The sequence below is a fragment of the Kogia breviceps genome, chromosome 5, assembly GCF_026419965.1.
Source record: "Kogia breviceps isolate mKogBre1 chromosome 5, mKogBre1 haplotype 1, whole genome shotgun sequence".
Taxonomy (NCBI): domain Eukaryota; kingdom Metazoa; phylum Chordata; class Mammalia; order Artiodactyla; family Physeteridae; genus Kogia; species Kogia breviceps.
In genome coordinates this window covers 91876482-91891512 of record NC_081314.1, presented here as the reverse complement: position 1 = coordinate 91891512, position 15031 = coordinate 91876482, and the positions used below count along the sequence as shown (strand labels likewise).

At 44.9% G+C, this 15031-nt stretch overlaps 1 protein-coding gene across 3 annotated transcripts in view; it reads left to right on the top strand.

Moving 5' to 3' along the window:
- The window catches only part of C5H3orf52 (chromosome 5 C3orf52 homolog), a 31961-nt gene that overhangs the window by 12831 nt on the left and 4099 nt on the right, over positions 1–15031 (top strand). For all 3 annotated transcript variants that reach the window (XM_067035357.1, XM_059064921.2, XM_067035358.1), the window contains exons 3-5: positions 4029–4156; positions 10012–10082; positions 13362–13543. In XM_067035357.1, coding sequence (XP_066891458.1) covers positions 4029–4156; positions 10012–10082; positions 13362–13543 — 381 coding nt within the window. The remainder of the gene's footprint in view (positions 1–4028; positions 4157–10011; positions 10083–13361; positions 13544–15031) is intronic.

Sequence of the window (15031 nt, the reverse complement as noted above, 5' to 3'; positions counted from 1 at the left end):
GGGCCCAGCCGCTCCACGGCATGTGGGATCTTCCCAGACTGGGGTGGACTCTCAACGACTGCGCCACCAGGGAAGCCCCCTTGGTAGTGTCTTGATAGAAACTTTCAACATTGACTACCTGCCTACTGCAAGGCTCTGTGCTGTATACTTTATATATGGTGGTTCTTATCTTTACCGTCACCTACAGTGTAGGCATTTCTGTTGAGGAAACTGCTTCAGAGATTTAAGTGACTTGCTCAAGTAACATGGCTAATGACTAACTGAGCTGGAATTCAAACTAAGTCTGGCTGCCTTTACAGCCAGCTCTGTTTCCACCATCCTGGTCTTTCTTCTCCCTCCCTTCCTTCCTTCCTCTTCCCACTGCTGTCAATCAAAATCTGTCTCTCCCATTCTTGTCCAGTGGCCTCTCTGCCTCCAATCTCCCCCAGTTCCATTTCATCCCATCTGTCACCAGCAGATTTACTCTCATCTCCTTCCTGGGAGGCATTTAACAACCTCCATTATCTCTTGAAGACAGCTGGCATTTAAGGCCTACCTCTCCAGCCTCATTTCTTATGTTCCTGCCTAGGAGCTGTTTTTATGTGCCTCCAGTGTCCTTTGTGTATGTACTACAATTTTTTAAAGACATTTTCTCTACATGGAAATACTGACTAGGTTAAATTCCATTAAAAACATAAAAATTCTGCTGACTGGGTAAGCCTATTTTTTTTTTTTTTTTTCTGTTGTTGTTATTTTAACAAGCACAACTATTTAGCCAGGTCGTGTACAGATTCATTCAGATAATACAAGTTAAGTATATGTCATTAGAGCTATTATTGGAGACCTCTTTTTGAACTTGGCATTTCTTTCTTCCTTTTTTTTTTAAAAAAATTATCATTTATTTATTTATTTATTTTGGTTGTGCTGGCTCCTTAGCTGTGGCATGCAGGCTCTTTAGTTGAGGCTGGCAAGCTCCTTAGTTGCGGCATGCATGTGGGACCTAGTTCCCTGATGAGGCATTGAACCTGGGCCCCCTGCATTGGGAGCACAGAGCCTTAACCACTGGACTACCAGGGAAGTCCTGAACTTGGCATTTCTTAATAAAAGGGATCCAAATTGGAAAAGAAGTAAAACTGTCACTGTTTGCAGATGACACGATACTATACATAGAAAATCTTAAAGACACTACCAGAAAACTACTGGATCTCATCAATGAATTTGGTAAAGTTGCAGGATACAAAATTAATACGCAGAAATCTCTTGCTTTCCTATACACTAACAATGAAAGATCAGAAAGAGAAATTAAGAAAACAATCTCATTTACCATCTCATCAAAAAGAATAAAATACCTAGGAATAACCTACCTAAGAAGGCAAAAGACCTGTACTATGAAAACTCTAAGACACTGATGAAAGAAATCAAGTAAGTCACAAACAGATGGAAAGTTATGCTGCGTTCTTGGATTGGAAGAATCAATATTGTCAAAATGACCATACTACCCAAGGCAATCTACAGATTCACTGCAATTCCTATCAAATTACCAATGACATTTTTCACAGAACTAGAACAAAAATATCTTAAAATTTGTATGGAAACACAAAAAACCCTGAATAGCTACAACAATCTTGGGAAAGAGAAACAGAGCTGGAGGAATCAGGCTCCCTGACTTCAGACTATACTTCAAAGCTACAGTCATCAAAACAGTATGGTACTGGCACAAAAACAGAGATGCAGATCAACAGAACAGGATAGAGAGCACAGAAGTAAACCCATGCACTCATGGTCAGTTAGTCTGTGGCAAAGGAGGCAAGAATATACAATGGCAAACCTGGCATTTCTTAGTGCCCTTGAGTTCAGCAGTTCTGTGACTCCCGTATCCATTCTCTGACATCCTTATTCCTTTCTGAGGTAATGATATCTACTCTGCAAATGTAGGTGGTGGGTGTAGAGCTCAAAGATACCCATTGCAGGGCTTCCCTGGTGACGCAGTGGTTGAGAATCCACCTGCCGATGCAGGGGACAAGGGTTCGTGCCCCAGTCCGGGAAGATCCCACATGCTGCGGAGTGGCTGGACCCGTGAGCCATGGCCACTGAGCCTGTGCGTCCGGAGCCTGTGCTCCGCAACAGGAGAGGCCACAACAGTGAGAGGCCTGCGTACCACACACACAAAAAAAAGATACCCATTGCAGCAGCATTTACAAATTGGAAAGATAAAAACACTAAATGGTTTTAGAACATTAGTGCAGCCATTAAATAATCTTTGCAAGGAATTTTAAACATGTGGGGAATGGCTTTTGATATGTAAACAGCAACAAAAGAATCAAGACAGATAAGAAATTATGACAACAAAAAGCAGTATACAAATTACCTTCTCATTAAGACCTCAAATATATAATATAAAATATGGGGGGGACCTTTGGTTGAAAGAATTATTAGTAATTTTTTTCTTGCTTTGCTACAATTTCCTATACTTTGCAAGTTTTCTGCTTTGAGGGCATAACTTTTATTCTCAGACAAAAATAACATGATGACTTACAACAAATAAGGATGCAGGGATAATTCCCTGTGTTGGGATCCCCAAGATCACCCCCAGATTCAGTGATTTGCTGGTAAGACTCATAGGACTCAGCATATAGTCATAAAGATGACTGATTTATTACAGCTAAAGGATATAAAGGAAAATATGGAGACAACCAGGTGCAAGCTTCCAAGAGTCTTTGCCCAGTGCAGTCACACAGAGTGCACTTAATTCCTCCAGCAATGAGTTGTGACAACACGTGTGAAATGTTGTCCACCAGGGAAGCTCATTCGAGATTCAGTTTTTATTGGAGTTGGTCGCGTAGGCAGGCTCTGCCCGGTACCTACCAAAACTCCAGACTCCCAGAAGGAAAGGAGAGACTCGGCACAAGCCACACTGTTTCTGCAAACAGTTGAGGCAGAGCCAGCCACTCTTACCAGGAAACGTGGGAACACTCCGGAAATCCAAGTTCCAGATTCCAGCCAGGGGCCAACATTGCGGTGGACTTGCTAAGGCTGTCAGCCTCCAGCCTGCTCTGTTCATTCTTCTGCACATTCCCTTGCTCCTCATGCCTCGCACTTAAGACTTCCCTCAGGGAATAAGGACCAGGACTCTTACTTCCATCATAAACCCAGAACTGATGCCACTGTGGCCTTTTCCGAGTCCAGTAAAAGAGGCTGATAATGTTAGGTTTGAGGCATGGGATTACAGAAAATAATTCACGGCAGACACCGGGTTCCAGTCACCCACGCCTTTCTCAGGGCCGGAGAGGTTGTCCCCGAGTGACCCCGGCAGGAAGCCAGGGGAGCATAATTAGTGCCAGCATGCCAGCTTTGAACTGGCTCTGACTTTGTGTGTGTTCCCTTTGGCTCTAACTACTTAAAAAGTCAATTAGCTCATGGTCCTTAGAACACAAGCAGCCAACTATTGTCCCAGGAATGTAAGTCCCGTGAGCCCTGGGGCTCTGAGTGCAAACAGAGTGTGTCAACATCCCCGTGTGGAACATCCTGGAGAGCCATGACTTCATGCTCACGCTCTCAGATTTGAATCCCCAAGCTGTTCTGCTCCGTGATGGTCACGTCCTCAGCATGTGTACAGAACCGAAGAGGATTCGGCAAAGTTCCTTGCTCTGCTCCTTGTCCCCTGTCCCCCATTGCTTTTTGGCCCCTCCAGAACGTCTCCAGCGTCTGCCTTGACGCCTGTGCATGTAGCTAAGCTACAGGGTCAGTTTAACAAAGGAGATCATGTTCTTCCCAGTTCCACCGCCTTCCTCCCAGTCTGTGTTCAGTGGAATCTGAGCCCCCCGTGGCATCAGATAAAACAACAAAATTTATATCATGGTAGAGGCGAGTCCTTGTCTTTATTCAGCCTTACTGAGAAAAGCATTTCTGCTTATTCTTGCTTACTGTGTCTAGGCTTTATCCTTGATGAATATTCGTTGTTTGTTTTTTAAGTATAGCAGCCAATGGAGTAAATAAGTTGATTATTTTATGCATGTGTTTACTTTTTATACCCCCCCCATTCTCTTTAGTAACCTATGTCGATGAGGATGAAAATGAAATACTTGAATTGTCGTCTAATAAAACATTCTTGGTCATGCTAAAGATTCCAGAGGAGTGTGTTACTGAAGAGAAATTGCCTGACCTGCTCACGAAAAGGGTAAGATACCTTATGCATTGTTACTGAGTTCTTAGCATTAGAGTATGAATTCTCCCAGAACAGTTGGCTTAGAGCTAGCCGGTAAGTAGCTTCAAGCTTGGATTCTTTGTCTGGGTAGTGGCAGAAGCCGGTGCTTAGAAATGGATTTTCTGTAGTGCAAAGCCAGAGGGAGGAGCTCTGGCCTCCAGCTAAATGCATCCTGGAGGACAGTGTTCTGTTTCTCATTCTGGTCTTACACTTGATTCAACCTGAAGTTTCATTGAGGGTCTGCGATGTGCTCAACAACATGCCCGGTGCCAGGGTCACAGAGTCTGTGCCCTCAATGGGAGCTCACAGTCCAAGTAGAGGAAGCAATTAAATAGTTATAAACAGTGTGATATGTTCCATCACTGAGATACGTACAGTGTGTTTTATATAACCACGGAGGTGGGGATGGAGGCACGCAGGGCCTCCTGGAGGAGGTGACACTCAGGAAGAATCTTGAAATATGAAGTCAGGGTGTTCCAGATTAGAGAGCAGGAACACTAGAGGACGTGCCCAGCAGTGTGCTATGGCCCCTGCATACTGTGTAGCAGACTTGCAGAGGTGAGGCTGAACGGGAGGGGACGGGTCAGATCATGAAGGTTTCTGTGTTCTTTGGTGAGGCCCTGAAAGATTTTAATCTGCAGGCTGACATGGTCAGCTTCTGATTTTAGTTGTTCTCTGTGATGATGGAAAAACACTGGAAGTAGAGCGCTTAGTTAGAAGGTGTTGTAATAATTTGGGTGACAAATGAGAGAGCCTTGAACTAGGGCAATGTCAGGGGGAGTAATTAACGTTCAAGTGAGATTTCAGAGGTCTTCTCCCTCAGTAGGACTTCATGGCTGGTTGGATGTGGGTCTGAGGGAGAGCATGGCTCCAGGCTCCTGGTTAGGTGGACGGTGACATCATTCACGGAGGAGGAAATGCAGGAGAATGAGCCTCTGTGCATTATGGGGGCTCTGCAGCCAGACCACGAGGGTTGGTGGGCAGTCCTGGTCACCTTGTCAAAGACAGGGTGGTTCACAGCCAGACCCAGAAAAGTTTTTGATAAGAAAACCTAAGCAAGACTAGCCTGCCGTCTGTTACCCTCTTCCCTGCAATTGATAGTTTGAATGGAGTGAGCCCTCTTTATTTGGCTTCCATCTGATTCCATCTAGGTCACCCCAGAGTCAGTTTCTGGGCAGCCAGGTGCATACCGTTTGATTGCCCCTTTGATCACAGGAGTTTGTACCTTGCGAGGATTATTCCAGGTTTCTCTTCCTCCTTCTTTTCCTTGTTTATATCTTATCTGCAGTTCCCCTTTCCTCCTTTCCTGCCACCTGCTTCCAGAGCAAGTTGCTGAGTGAATAGCCTGTTGCTACTTTCCTCTTGGTTGCCTTTTTTTTTTTTTTTTTAAATTGTTTGGCCACGCCGCGTGGCATGCAGGATCCTAGTTCCCCTACCGGGGATCGAACCCACACCCCCTGCAGTGGAAGCTCGGAGTCTTAACCACTGGACCACTAGGGAAGTCCCTTGGGTGCTTTTTTGATTGAGGGGTTTTGCACTGGCGGAGCAGAAACCAAGTGAGTCAGCATCCACATGTGTCACCTGTTACAGACTGGACACTCTATGTCAAAGGGTACTGGATATTAATCACTCTCTTTAAAGCCGTATCTCTTTTGCACAGAAGCAGGCGTGAGCAGAGTCTGCAGGTGTTTTTTTAACTCATCAACGTGTAGTGGCTGAGGAACAGGGACTGGCAGGTCTCTGGGGCATGTTCACAGGCCTCTTTGAGCTTGTTCCTGCTCTGATAAACGGAAATCACCGCACTTTCCCTATATACACACAGGTGCATATGAGGTGCGTATAAAGAACTTTGTAAAACATTTTTTAAAAGAATTATCTGATTTGCAGATGATAAACATAAGGTGTAGTGAGCTGAAATGACTCCTGCCCCTGGCTTCCCAATCACATATGTTCAGGAACAAAAATGAGGAACTTAGAGATATTACTCTCTAATTATCAGGTCAAGAACCCCTTTCTTCCACTTAGGCCAGTTTCCAGAAGTTTCTGGACATGGAAGGTAAATGGGAGTGGATATTGAAACACTGTGCCCTCTCTTTTGCTTTACTGTCTTGCTTTTCTAAACAGTTTTCCTGGCCCCTCTCATATCTCACTCACTGCCAGTTTCCTTCTCTTAGGGTTGGGGCCGATACTCTGCTTAAGCCAGCCCGTTAGCTCTGTGGTGTCATAGCTCAGCCCACGTGCTTGTGGCAGAATTAGCGTTGGCCCCCCCTGATGATGCAGGGAAGGCATCCCTCTTCCTCTGGAAGCTGTTTTCTTTTGTTTTTGTTTTTAACTTTTAAAAAGTGGCTTTTAAAAAAGTTGACGTATAGTTGATATACAGTATTATAAGTTTCAGGTGTACAACATAGTGATTCACAGTTTTTAAGGTCACACTCCAATTATAGTTATTATAAAATATTGGCTACATTCCCTGTGCTGTACAATATATCCTTTTATCTTATTTATTTTATACATAGTAGTTTGTACCTCTTAATCCCCTACCCCCATCTTGCCTCTCCCTGCTTCCTTCTCCCCAGTGGTAATCACTAGTTTGTTCTCTGTATCTGTGAGTCTGTTTCTTTTTTGTTATATTCACTAGTTTGTTTTATTTTTTACGTTCCACATATAATTGTTATCTTACAGTATTTGTCTTTCTCTGTCTGACTTATTTCACTTAGCATAATACCCTCAAAGTCCATCCGTGTTGCTGCAAATGGCAATATCTTATTCTTTTTTATGGCTGAGTAGTATTCCATTGTCTATATATGCCACACCTTCTTTATCCACTCACCTGTTGATGGACTCTTAGTTTGCTTCCATATCTTGGCTATTGTAAATAATTGGAAGCTGGTTTTTTTTTTTTTTTTTTTTTTGGAAGCTGGTTTTTGATGAGCCACTGTGCCTGACTCTGGTGATCAGCTCACTGGGCTCTGAGCTCAGTTTGTACCCAGCCTCATAGGCATAGTGTGAGAGACACCAGAGCAAGGGGTGAGGAGCCCCTCTTTTCACTTTTTTGGTCCCAAAGTGGGTAGTGTGGTTAACAGCTCCTAAATATGTAAATATGTCCTAATTATAGCAGGGCACCATGCCACCAAAAAGAATGTTAGAGTGCACACTGAAAGTGATCTAGTATACCACTCCATATCTTAACATAAAATTTTAACTTAAAATTTTTTCTGAGTACCTACTATGTGCAAAACACAGTGATTAGGGCCCTAAGGATTAATAAAGGAAGGATGAGAGGGAGGGAAAAAAGAAGGAAGGACAAACATAATTCCTGACATAAGAAGCTCAGTCTTAAAGGAAGAGAGTGGCATTATTGTTGTTATTATTATTATTTTCAGCTCTTGAAAAATAATTCTGTCTGTAGCATCCTCATCTTCTTCCCTGCCCTTCTGAGCAGCCCTTGGGAGAGCCAATTTCCAACCTCCCGGATTTTCTAAATGATTGTCAGCCTGTTGGCAATATTCTCTTCTCTGGGGCTCAAAAACTATAAGATGACCCAGTCGTTTTCCCCCAAAGTTCTTAACACTTAATGCTACTTTCCTCCTTGATATTCAGAAGGATCCACTTTCCTCCTTGCTTCATCTCCACTGGGTGGTGTGATAAAACATGAGGAAGCTGGCCTTAGTGTCTATAACATCTAGCATTGAATCCTGTACTAGCAGAGTGGCCTGGGCCATGTTTTGTAACCTCTCCGAATGCCTGGAATTTTTTTCTTTTTTGGTCAGTGAGAAAGGGAGAGATAGCAGAGATAGCAATGCCTCTTATGTCGAGATTCTTATGCAGATCATAGCAATAGTGACAGGATTAGAGGAGGTGCTCTAATCCCGTCTGCTCTACCTTGGAGAGAATGAAATGTCACCAGTGAGTTAAGTGGGAGTGAAATATGGATGCAGCCTCCATGAGATTCCGCTTGGAATGGGTGGGAGACAGGCGGGCAAGTTTTCCTTCGGGGTAGTTTTGCTGCTTGCTGCTGGATAAAACAGTGAGGCACCGAGCCGTGATGGGTGCTGCTGGGCGTGCCAGGCTCAGCATGGGGGAAATCGCAGGTGTGGAATTTCTAGAACAACATCGGGGCTGAGGCTTTAGGCCAGTAGGAGTGGGTCTGGCCGAGCTCTCAGAGGCCTGGCTGTGGGCTTGCTTCCAGCCTCAGAGCTGGGTCCATGCTGAGGGGTGTACCCAGATCCCAGCACCGTCCTCCTGCCTGCTAAGAACAAGGCATTTCACCTTCAAAGTAAATTTTAAAGAGATGCAACGTAAATACATTCAGCCACAAGTTCTCGGGTACTATAGGTGAGAATTCACATCTCTGAAACATGACGAGAAGACTAATCAAAGACTGGGAGAAGATATTTATGACACAAAATGAACAGCTAGTGTCCAGAATGTAACACCAATCAGTTTGGATAAGAAAAAGACAACCCAAGAGAAAGACAGGGCCCTAATAGGCAATTCAAAGGTGAGAAATCCCACAGAGTTAATAAACACACCAAAAGATACTCAACCTCACTAGAAAGCGAGACATTGCCAGTGAAAACGATGTAAAACACGATGTTATACTCATCAGATTGGCAAAAATGGAAAAATCTGGTAACATTAAATGCTGGCAAGGCTGTGGGAAATAGAGTATTTATACATTGCTGGGAGGGGAGTGAAATGGAGAGCAATTCAGAAAGACTTAGTTAAGGTGGAGATGTGCTAACTCTTGGACCCGAGTCCATCTCTTGGTATATGGCCCAGGGAAACTCTTACCTGTATAAGAGAGGCTCAGAGAGGTTCAAGCAGGATCACCTCAGTGTAGTTTGTAGCAGGAGAAAATCGGAAACAAAGCCCATGGCCACCAGTAGGGGAAGAGGTGAGGTCGGGCAGTCATTTCCTGGAATCTCTGCAGTTAGGAGTCACATTGAATGACCTCCATCTAGATGTACCGTTATGGGTAAACCTCCAATGTGATTTTGAGTGAAAAAAAGCAAGTCAGAGAAGATTATGTAGAATATGGTATGTTTTATTTGAATAAAAATGTGCATTAAATTTATGTAGTTATGATTACACAGGGGAGTGTTAGGTTTATAAAAACATGCATGGAAAGGATACATGCCAGCTTCAGGACAGTGGTTAGTAGTGGGGAGGGAGGGAGGAAAAACAGAATAGTGTGTAGGAATAGCTTTAGCTGTGTTGGGTTTCTTCACGTAAAGGGCTCAACTAAATATGGTAAAATGTGAAGGCATGAAACCTGGGTAGTTGGGAACACAGATGCCATTATTTTTTATGGTTGCAGCACTTCGTGGATAAAATAAGAACTCCGTATCTTTGCAACTGTTCCCCTTCTTGGTCCCATTATCTAGAAACAGCGTGGCTGTTTCTCCTTGGAGTGAAGCTCTGGAGAAAAGAGAGAAGAGGCCCTTGTTCGGTTATGTACGGGGCCCTGAGTGGCCTGTTTTGCAGTCTTCCTAACCCCGCGGGGGTTCCCTCCTTCCCATGGCGCTTCGTGTCTGTGTGGGCTCAGGCTGCAGACCAGGAAGGCCACAGGTCTCAGCGCAACATATGAGATGTTGAAAATCCCAGCCTGGTCACTTGATCCTTACAAATGAGATCCCTTGAAATGAATGCTAACTTGAATTTTGGTTGGTGAGGGGCCCACCCCTTCTTATTTCTTCATCTAGAGCCTCTAGGTAAGTTAATTCCTCCCTAGAGTTTGCTTAGGAGTAGTTTTGCTTTGTCAGGTGATATGCAGTATGATCTGGCAGTAATGTGTGTGGTTGTTAATTTGGCCCTGTTTGTTTTAGATCACAGATGTGTACAGCTCATCACCAGCTCTGAGCCGTTACTTTACTTCAGTTGAAATCATAGACTTCAGGTAAGAATGTGGAGCATTATGTGCTGGTGTCTCTCTGGAAATCGACACTCATCACTAGTTACCAAAAAGGACTTCCCTAATCCAAAAGCACAGAGGAGACCAACGGAAGATAGAACCATAGTGTCAGCGCCAGGAGGGTCTTTGGAGGCCAACTAGCTCAATGCCTTTATTTTACAAAGGAAAAAAATGAAACCCAGATAAATTATATGACTCAACCCAGTAACAGGGAATAGAGGAAAAGCCCAGACAAACCATTTCTGTTTCCCAGCAGATGCTCAAATAAGCTAAGAGTAGAAATAGAAATAGATCTCAGATAGTGCTGGGATTATGTACTGGCTTTTGCTTTTGAGGAACACAAGTCATATACAAGTTCATGCTCCTTGTATAATATTAAAAAATAAAGATACATGCTACCGGAAAAGTACACATCCTGCCTTCCCCTGCCCCACTACCCCTGGACACTTCATGTGCCAATCAATTCCACAGTGAATTCCAATCCCTTCTACAAAATGAACAACAATCACTGGTCTGTGTGATTTCTTCTGTGCATGTATTTACCATATATACTTTGTGTATTATCCATGTGTAACATATACGCACGCATACGTATTGTTTCCTTTTTAGTTTCCTCCTAATCTCTAATGTTTTTATATATGTCTATAGACACTTAGGGAAAAGTGTGTATGTATGTAGAAGAGTCATTTGATTATCCTTTTATATTGTTAGGACAAGATTTGCAAGGCAAAGCTTTATTACCTGCTGTGCCTAAGCTATCCCTGGAATGTGACCATCAAAGGCAATTTTACATTGAGATTCCTCCTCTCAAACCATAAATTTCCCAAACCTGGGAGGGGAAGCACGTGAAGCACTGGTGCACAGTGGGGTAAGACCAAAGGGATTTGGAGTCTGAAAACACAGTGGCAGGTTGCCTTGTCAACAACACTATTTCTCCTTCTTTATGGACCGCCAGTGTGCATGCTACCTTATGGTGACACTTTTGACCTAGCCTATTTTATTCATAAATTACTGGTATTAAAACTCCAATAGAAAAGGGAGAAATACATAATCAGACCCAGCTTTCCTCTGTGCGCTTGCCCTAACTTACAATTCAAAGACAGAGGTGAGAGAGGAAGGATATTCAGAGCTTAAAGGGTCTTACCAAGAATCCAGCCCATATTACGGGTCTAGAGGAGGTGGGATTGCATAACGGATTGGGGTAAACACAGAAAAACCCATCAGAAAACTGAGTAAAACAAAATCTGAAAAGTAATGTGAGAGAATCTATTTTGAAAAGTTATTTGAAAGAAAAACCCAAGGGTTTTAGGATTTTCGGATAAAGAAATTCTGCTGGGAAACATTTTTGTTTCATTTTTTAAAGTCCAGACAGTTTCAACAGTGTCGAACTGAGAAACAAACACATTGCCTCCAAAGCCTGCTGCTGCATGTGGGCAGGAAGGAAGCAGCTGAATCCCTGGCATATGGGCTTGTATCCATGGTGGAGCCCACCTCAGTCCTGGACCCACCAGCAGGAACCTGGGAAAATGTCCTTTGGTTCATCAGCTTCTAGGCCCACTGTAGTGGTGGGCAGCTGAGGCAAAGCCCACAGGCTTCTCTGCTTCCCTGAAAAATCCTTTCTCTCCCCTCAAAATTCAGCCTTATGTCAGTTCCTCCAGTGGCCTGACTTGGATGCACTAGGAGGGGCTGGCCAGGCCAGGTTAGGCAGCACAACCCTCTTATTCCGCTTCTGGCCTGGTCTTCTGCAAGTCAGCCTCTGGTCCTTTCTGTTAGCAAACCCCAGTCCTTGCCTGTGGGTCTGCAGGGTGGCTGCGTGTCAAGATGTTGACCATCATTAGCTATAATTCGAGGGTGAAGCACAGGGAACAAGCAGTGGCACCTGCAAACCAGAGTAGCTGGCCTAGAGTTTGAAAGCATATTTTCACCTGTCTGTAGAGGCATCCTTGAAACTGTGAATTTCTCTAGAGTCCCGAGTGTGCGTTATTTGTATGAACCTCAGGGTTTGGCAAACCTCTAGGCTGTAGTGGAGTTTATAAACTCAACTGTCAGCGTATCAGTCTACAAGTATTGGCCTATGTGACCTCTGGCCACAAGAGGGAGCTCTTTGCCAGTCGTTGGCCGGGACAGTGTACTGATTCACTCTTGGGACTGGCTTGTCTGCAAAACTTGCCCTTATGTAAAATAGATAGCTATCGGGAAGCAGCTGCATAGCACAGGGAGATCTGCTAGGTGCTTTGTGACCACCTAGAGGGATGGGATAGGGAGGCTGGGAGGGAGACGCAAGAGGGAGGAGATATGGGGATATATGTATATGTACAGCTGATTCACTTTGTTATAAAGCAGAAACTAACACACCATGGTAAAGCAATTATACTCCAATAAAGATGTTAAAAACAACAACAACAACAAAAACACAAACTTGCCCCCGGGTGAGGGTCTCGGATGTGGCCACTCTTAAATATTTTATTGCTGGCTCTTTATCTGGACCTTTTAACAAAATCTAGGCCTTCTTGAACCAAAGGAGATCTGTTGAGAAATCTAAATGTTAAGGTAGCATTGGACAAGCTGTATAGACTGTTGATTAGCTGAGGATAGCCTCATGATTATTTTTATTTTAGAAAGAGGAAAGTATGTTCTAAGAAGATGAAAACTCCCTTTCCTTAGGTCCCCTTACTGAGAGTTGCAAAACCTTAGGAAGTGGAAATGGGACAGAAAAAGTTTCTCACTTTGGGGACAAACCAGGGAGGTATGATTTGCTGCTGGTACCCAGGGCCATCTGTGAGAGTTTAGGAGTCTGCATCCAGCCGATGGCAGGGAGCTTTGGGCCCTGCCTTGAACATTTGGTAGGTTAAGTAATGAACCGGTTAAACTGAGTAGCTCTGACATGCACTTGTTGGGGCAGGGAGAGGCTGTGGTGTGAGAACAGGGAAAAAAGAGGTTCCCTGGCCTGCCTCGGGGGTAAAGCCTGGTGTTGGGCAGCTCTTGGAGCCTCGCTGACAATAGCTGAGTCAGTATCTCCCCTGCATAGCCTCTCCTGGCGGACTCCTAGGGGATGGGTTCTAGGTGGAAGGAGGAGGTTAGGATCACCTCAACTTTGTGTGATGGATGCATTGATGAGGGGCCTTCTAGGGCAGTACACTCTTCGCTCTTTTGTCCTGGGAGGGAATGCAGAACTAAAAAGATGTTTTTCCTAAAATCAATTTCCTGAGTTGCAGTGTGATTCTGTTGATATTTTTAACTGTCTCTGTTTGGTTTGCCTTTCAGTGGTGAAAACAGCACAATAACCTACCACCTGCACTTTGGGTTTCCGTCAGAAGACCACAACTTTATGAAGTATGTGATGAGTGAGGAGTTGGTGCTGGGCGTTTTGCAGCAGGATTTCCATGATCAGAACGTGCCCGGTTGTGAGACTCTGGGGCTTGATCCAGCGTCCCTCTGGTTCTCTGGTAAGTCGAGCACATCAGAAGGCAGAGTTGTGATGATAAACAAGAGAACCAGACAGGGCAGATGGCTCGATTTGCTTTCTGAGCAGGTGTGGTTCCACGCTCCGTGGAGGTCACCCAGTCCCAGCCCTCCGTGAACAGACAGAGCAACTGGAAAAAGTGTTACGGAAACAACTAAACTATAAACATGAGGGTTGCTACGTGTTTCCTTGCTCTGGTTCACCCACATTCTAAGCCCCATATCCCACATCAGAATATCATTAGAAACCTTCATGGAAACACTGTGGTCTCACAAGAGAAGCAAGTGCTGAAGAGTTTGAAGTAAACAATATAGTTAATTTGTTGAAAGATGACCTCAGTATGGGGAATCAATCTCTTTTTCTATTGAAGGCCACTGAGTCCATTAAGACAGGGGTCCCCAACCCCCCCGGGCTGCGGACCGGTACTGGTCCGTGGCCTGTTAGGAGGCGGGCCACATAGGAGGAGGTGAGCGGCGGGCGAGCGAGTGAAGCTTCATCTGCTGCCCCCCAGTGCTCCCCATAGCTTGCATTACTGCCTGGAACACCCCCGACCCCCACCTCCACCCCCAGTCTGTGGAAAAGTCATCTTCCGTGAAACTGGTCCCTGGTGCCAAAAAGTTGGGGACTGCTGCATTAAGATACTAATAGAGGGACATAAAAAGGCAAGTTTGTCTCTTTCTGTAGAAGATTGTAATACATTTACTCATCTACTTTTAAAACTAAGAAAAGGATGGGGAAATGGATATATATATTTTTTTACGCGGGCCTCTCACTGTCGTGGCCTCTCCCGCTGCGGAGCACAGGCTCCAGACGCACAGGCTCAGCGGCCATGGCTCACGGGCCCAGCCGCTCCGCGGCATGTGGGATCTTCCCGGACCGGGGCACGAACCCGTGTCCCCTGCAACGGGCAGGCGGACTCTCAACCACTGCGCCACCAGGGAAGCCCAGTTTTTTAACAAGCATAGAAGATACCCGACTTGTCAGAATCTGAGAATGTTGTACAAAACCTGCCAGAAAGGAAGGTGGAAAGGTGAGATGACGGCCAGCCTTCGAGACCTCCTTCCCTCACGTCTGTCTGCACTGAGCTTTGGCCTTACTTCCCATTCTTCTTCTCGTTTCCCACTTCTGATTCCTCACTTGGAGAGGTTTTTAGCTCTTGTTTAACGCCAACAGTCTTGGATGGTTTTTCAGCCACAACCCATCAGAAACACTCTGCACATCAGCAGTGGTAAATACTAGTTGAGTGAATGGAAAAGGTGAACGAGAAGGAGGTGTGGTGAGCAGCAGGCACGGGGCCAGCAGCCGAGGGTCAGGAGAGTGCAACAGATTATAAAGCACACACGTTACCACACGGTGTGACAAGAGGCATTTATTGTGATGACGCTTGATTCTTGGGGACGGAAAGTGGAAGTGGACGCGGGCCTCTCACTGCTGTGGCCTCTCCCGCTGCGGAGCACAGGCTAGTAGTTAA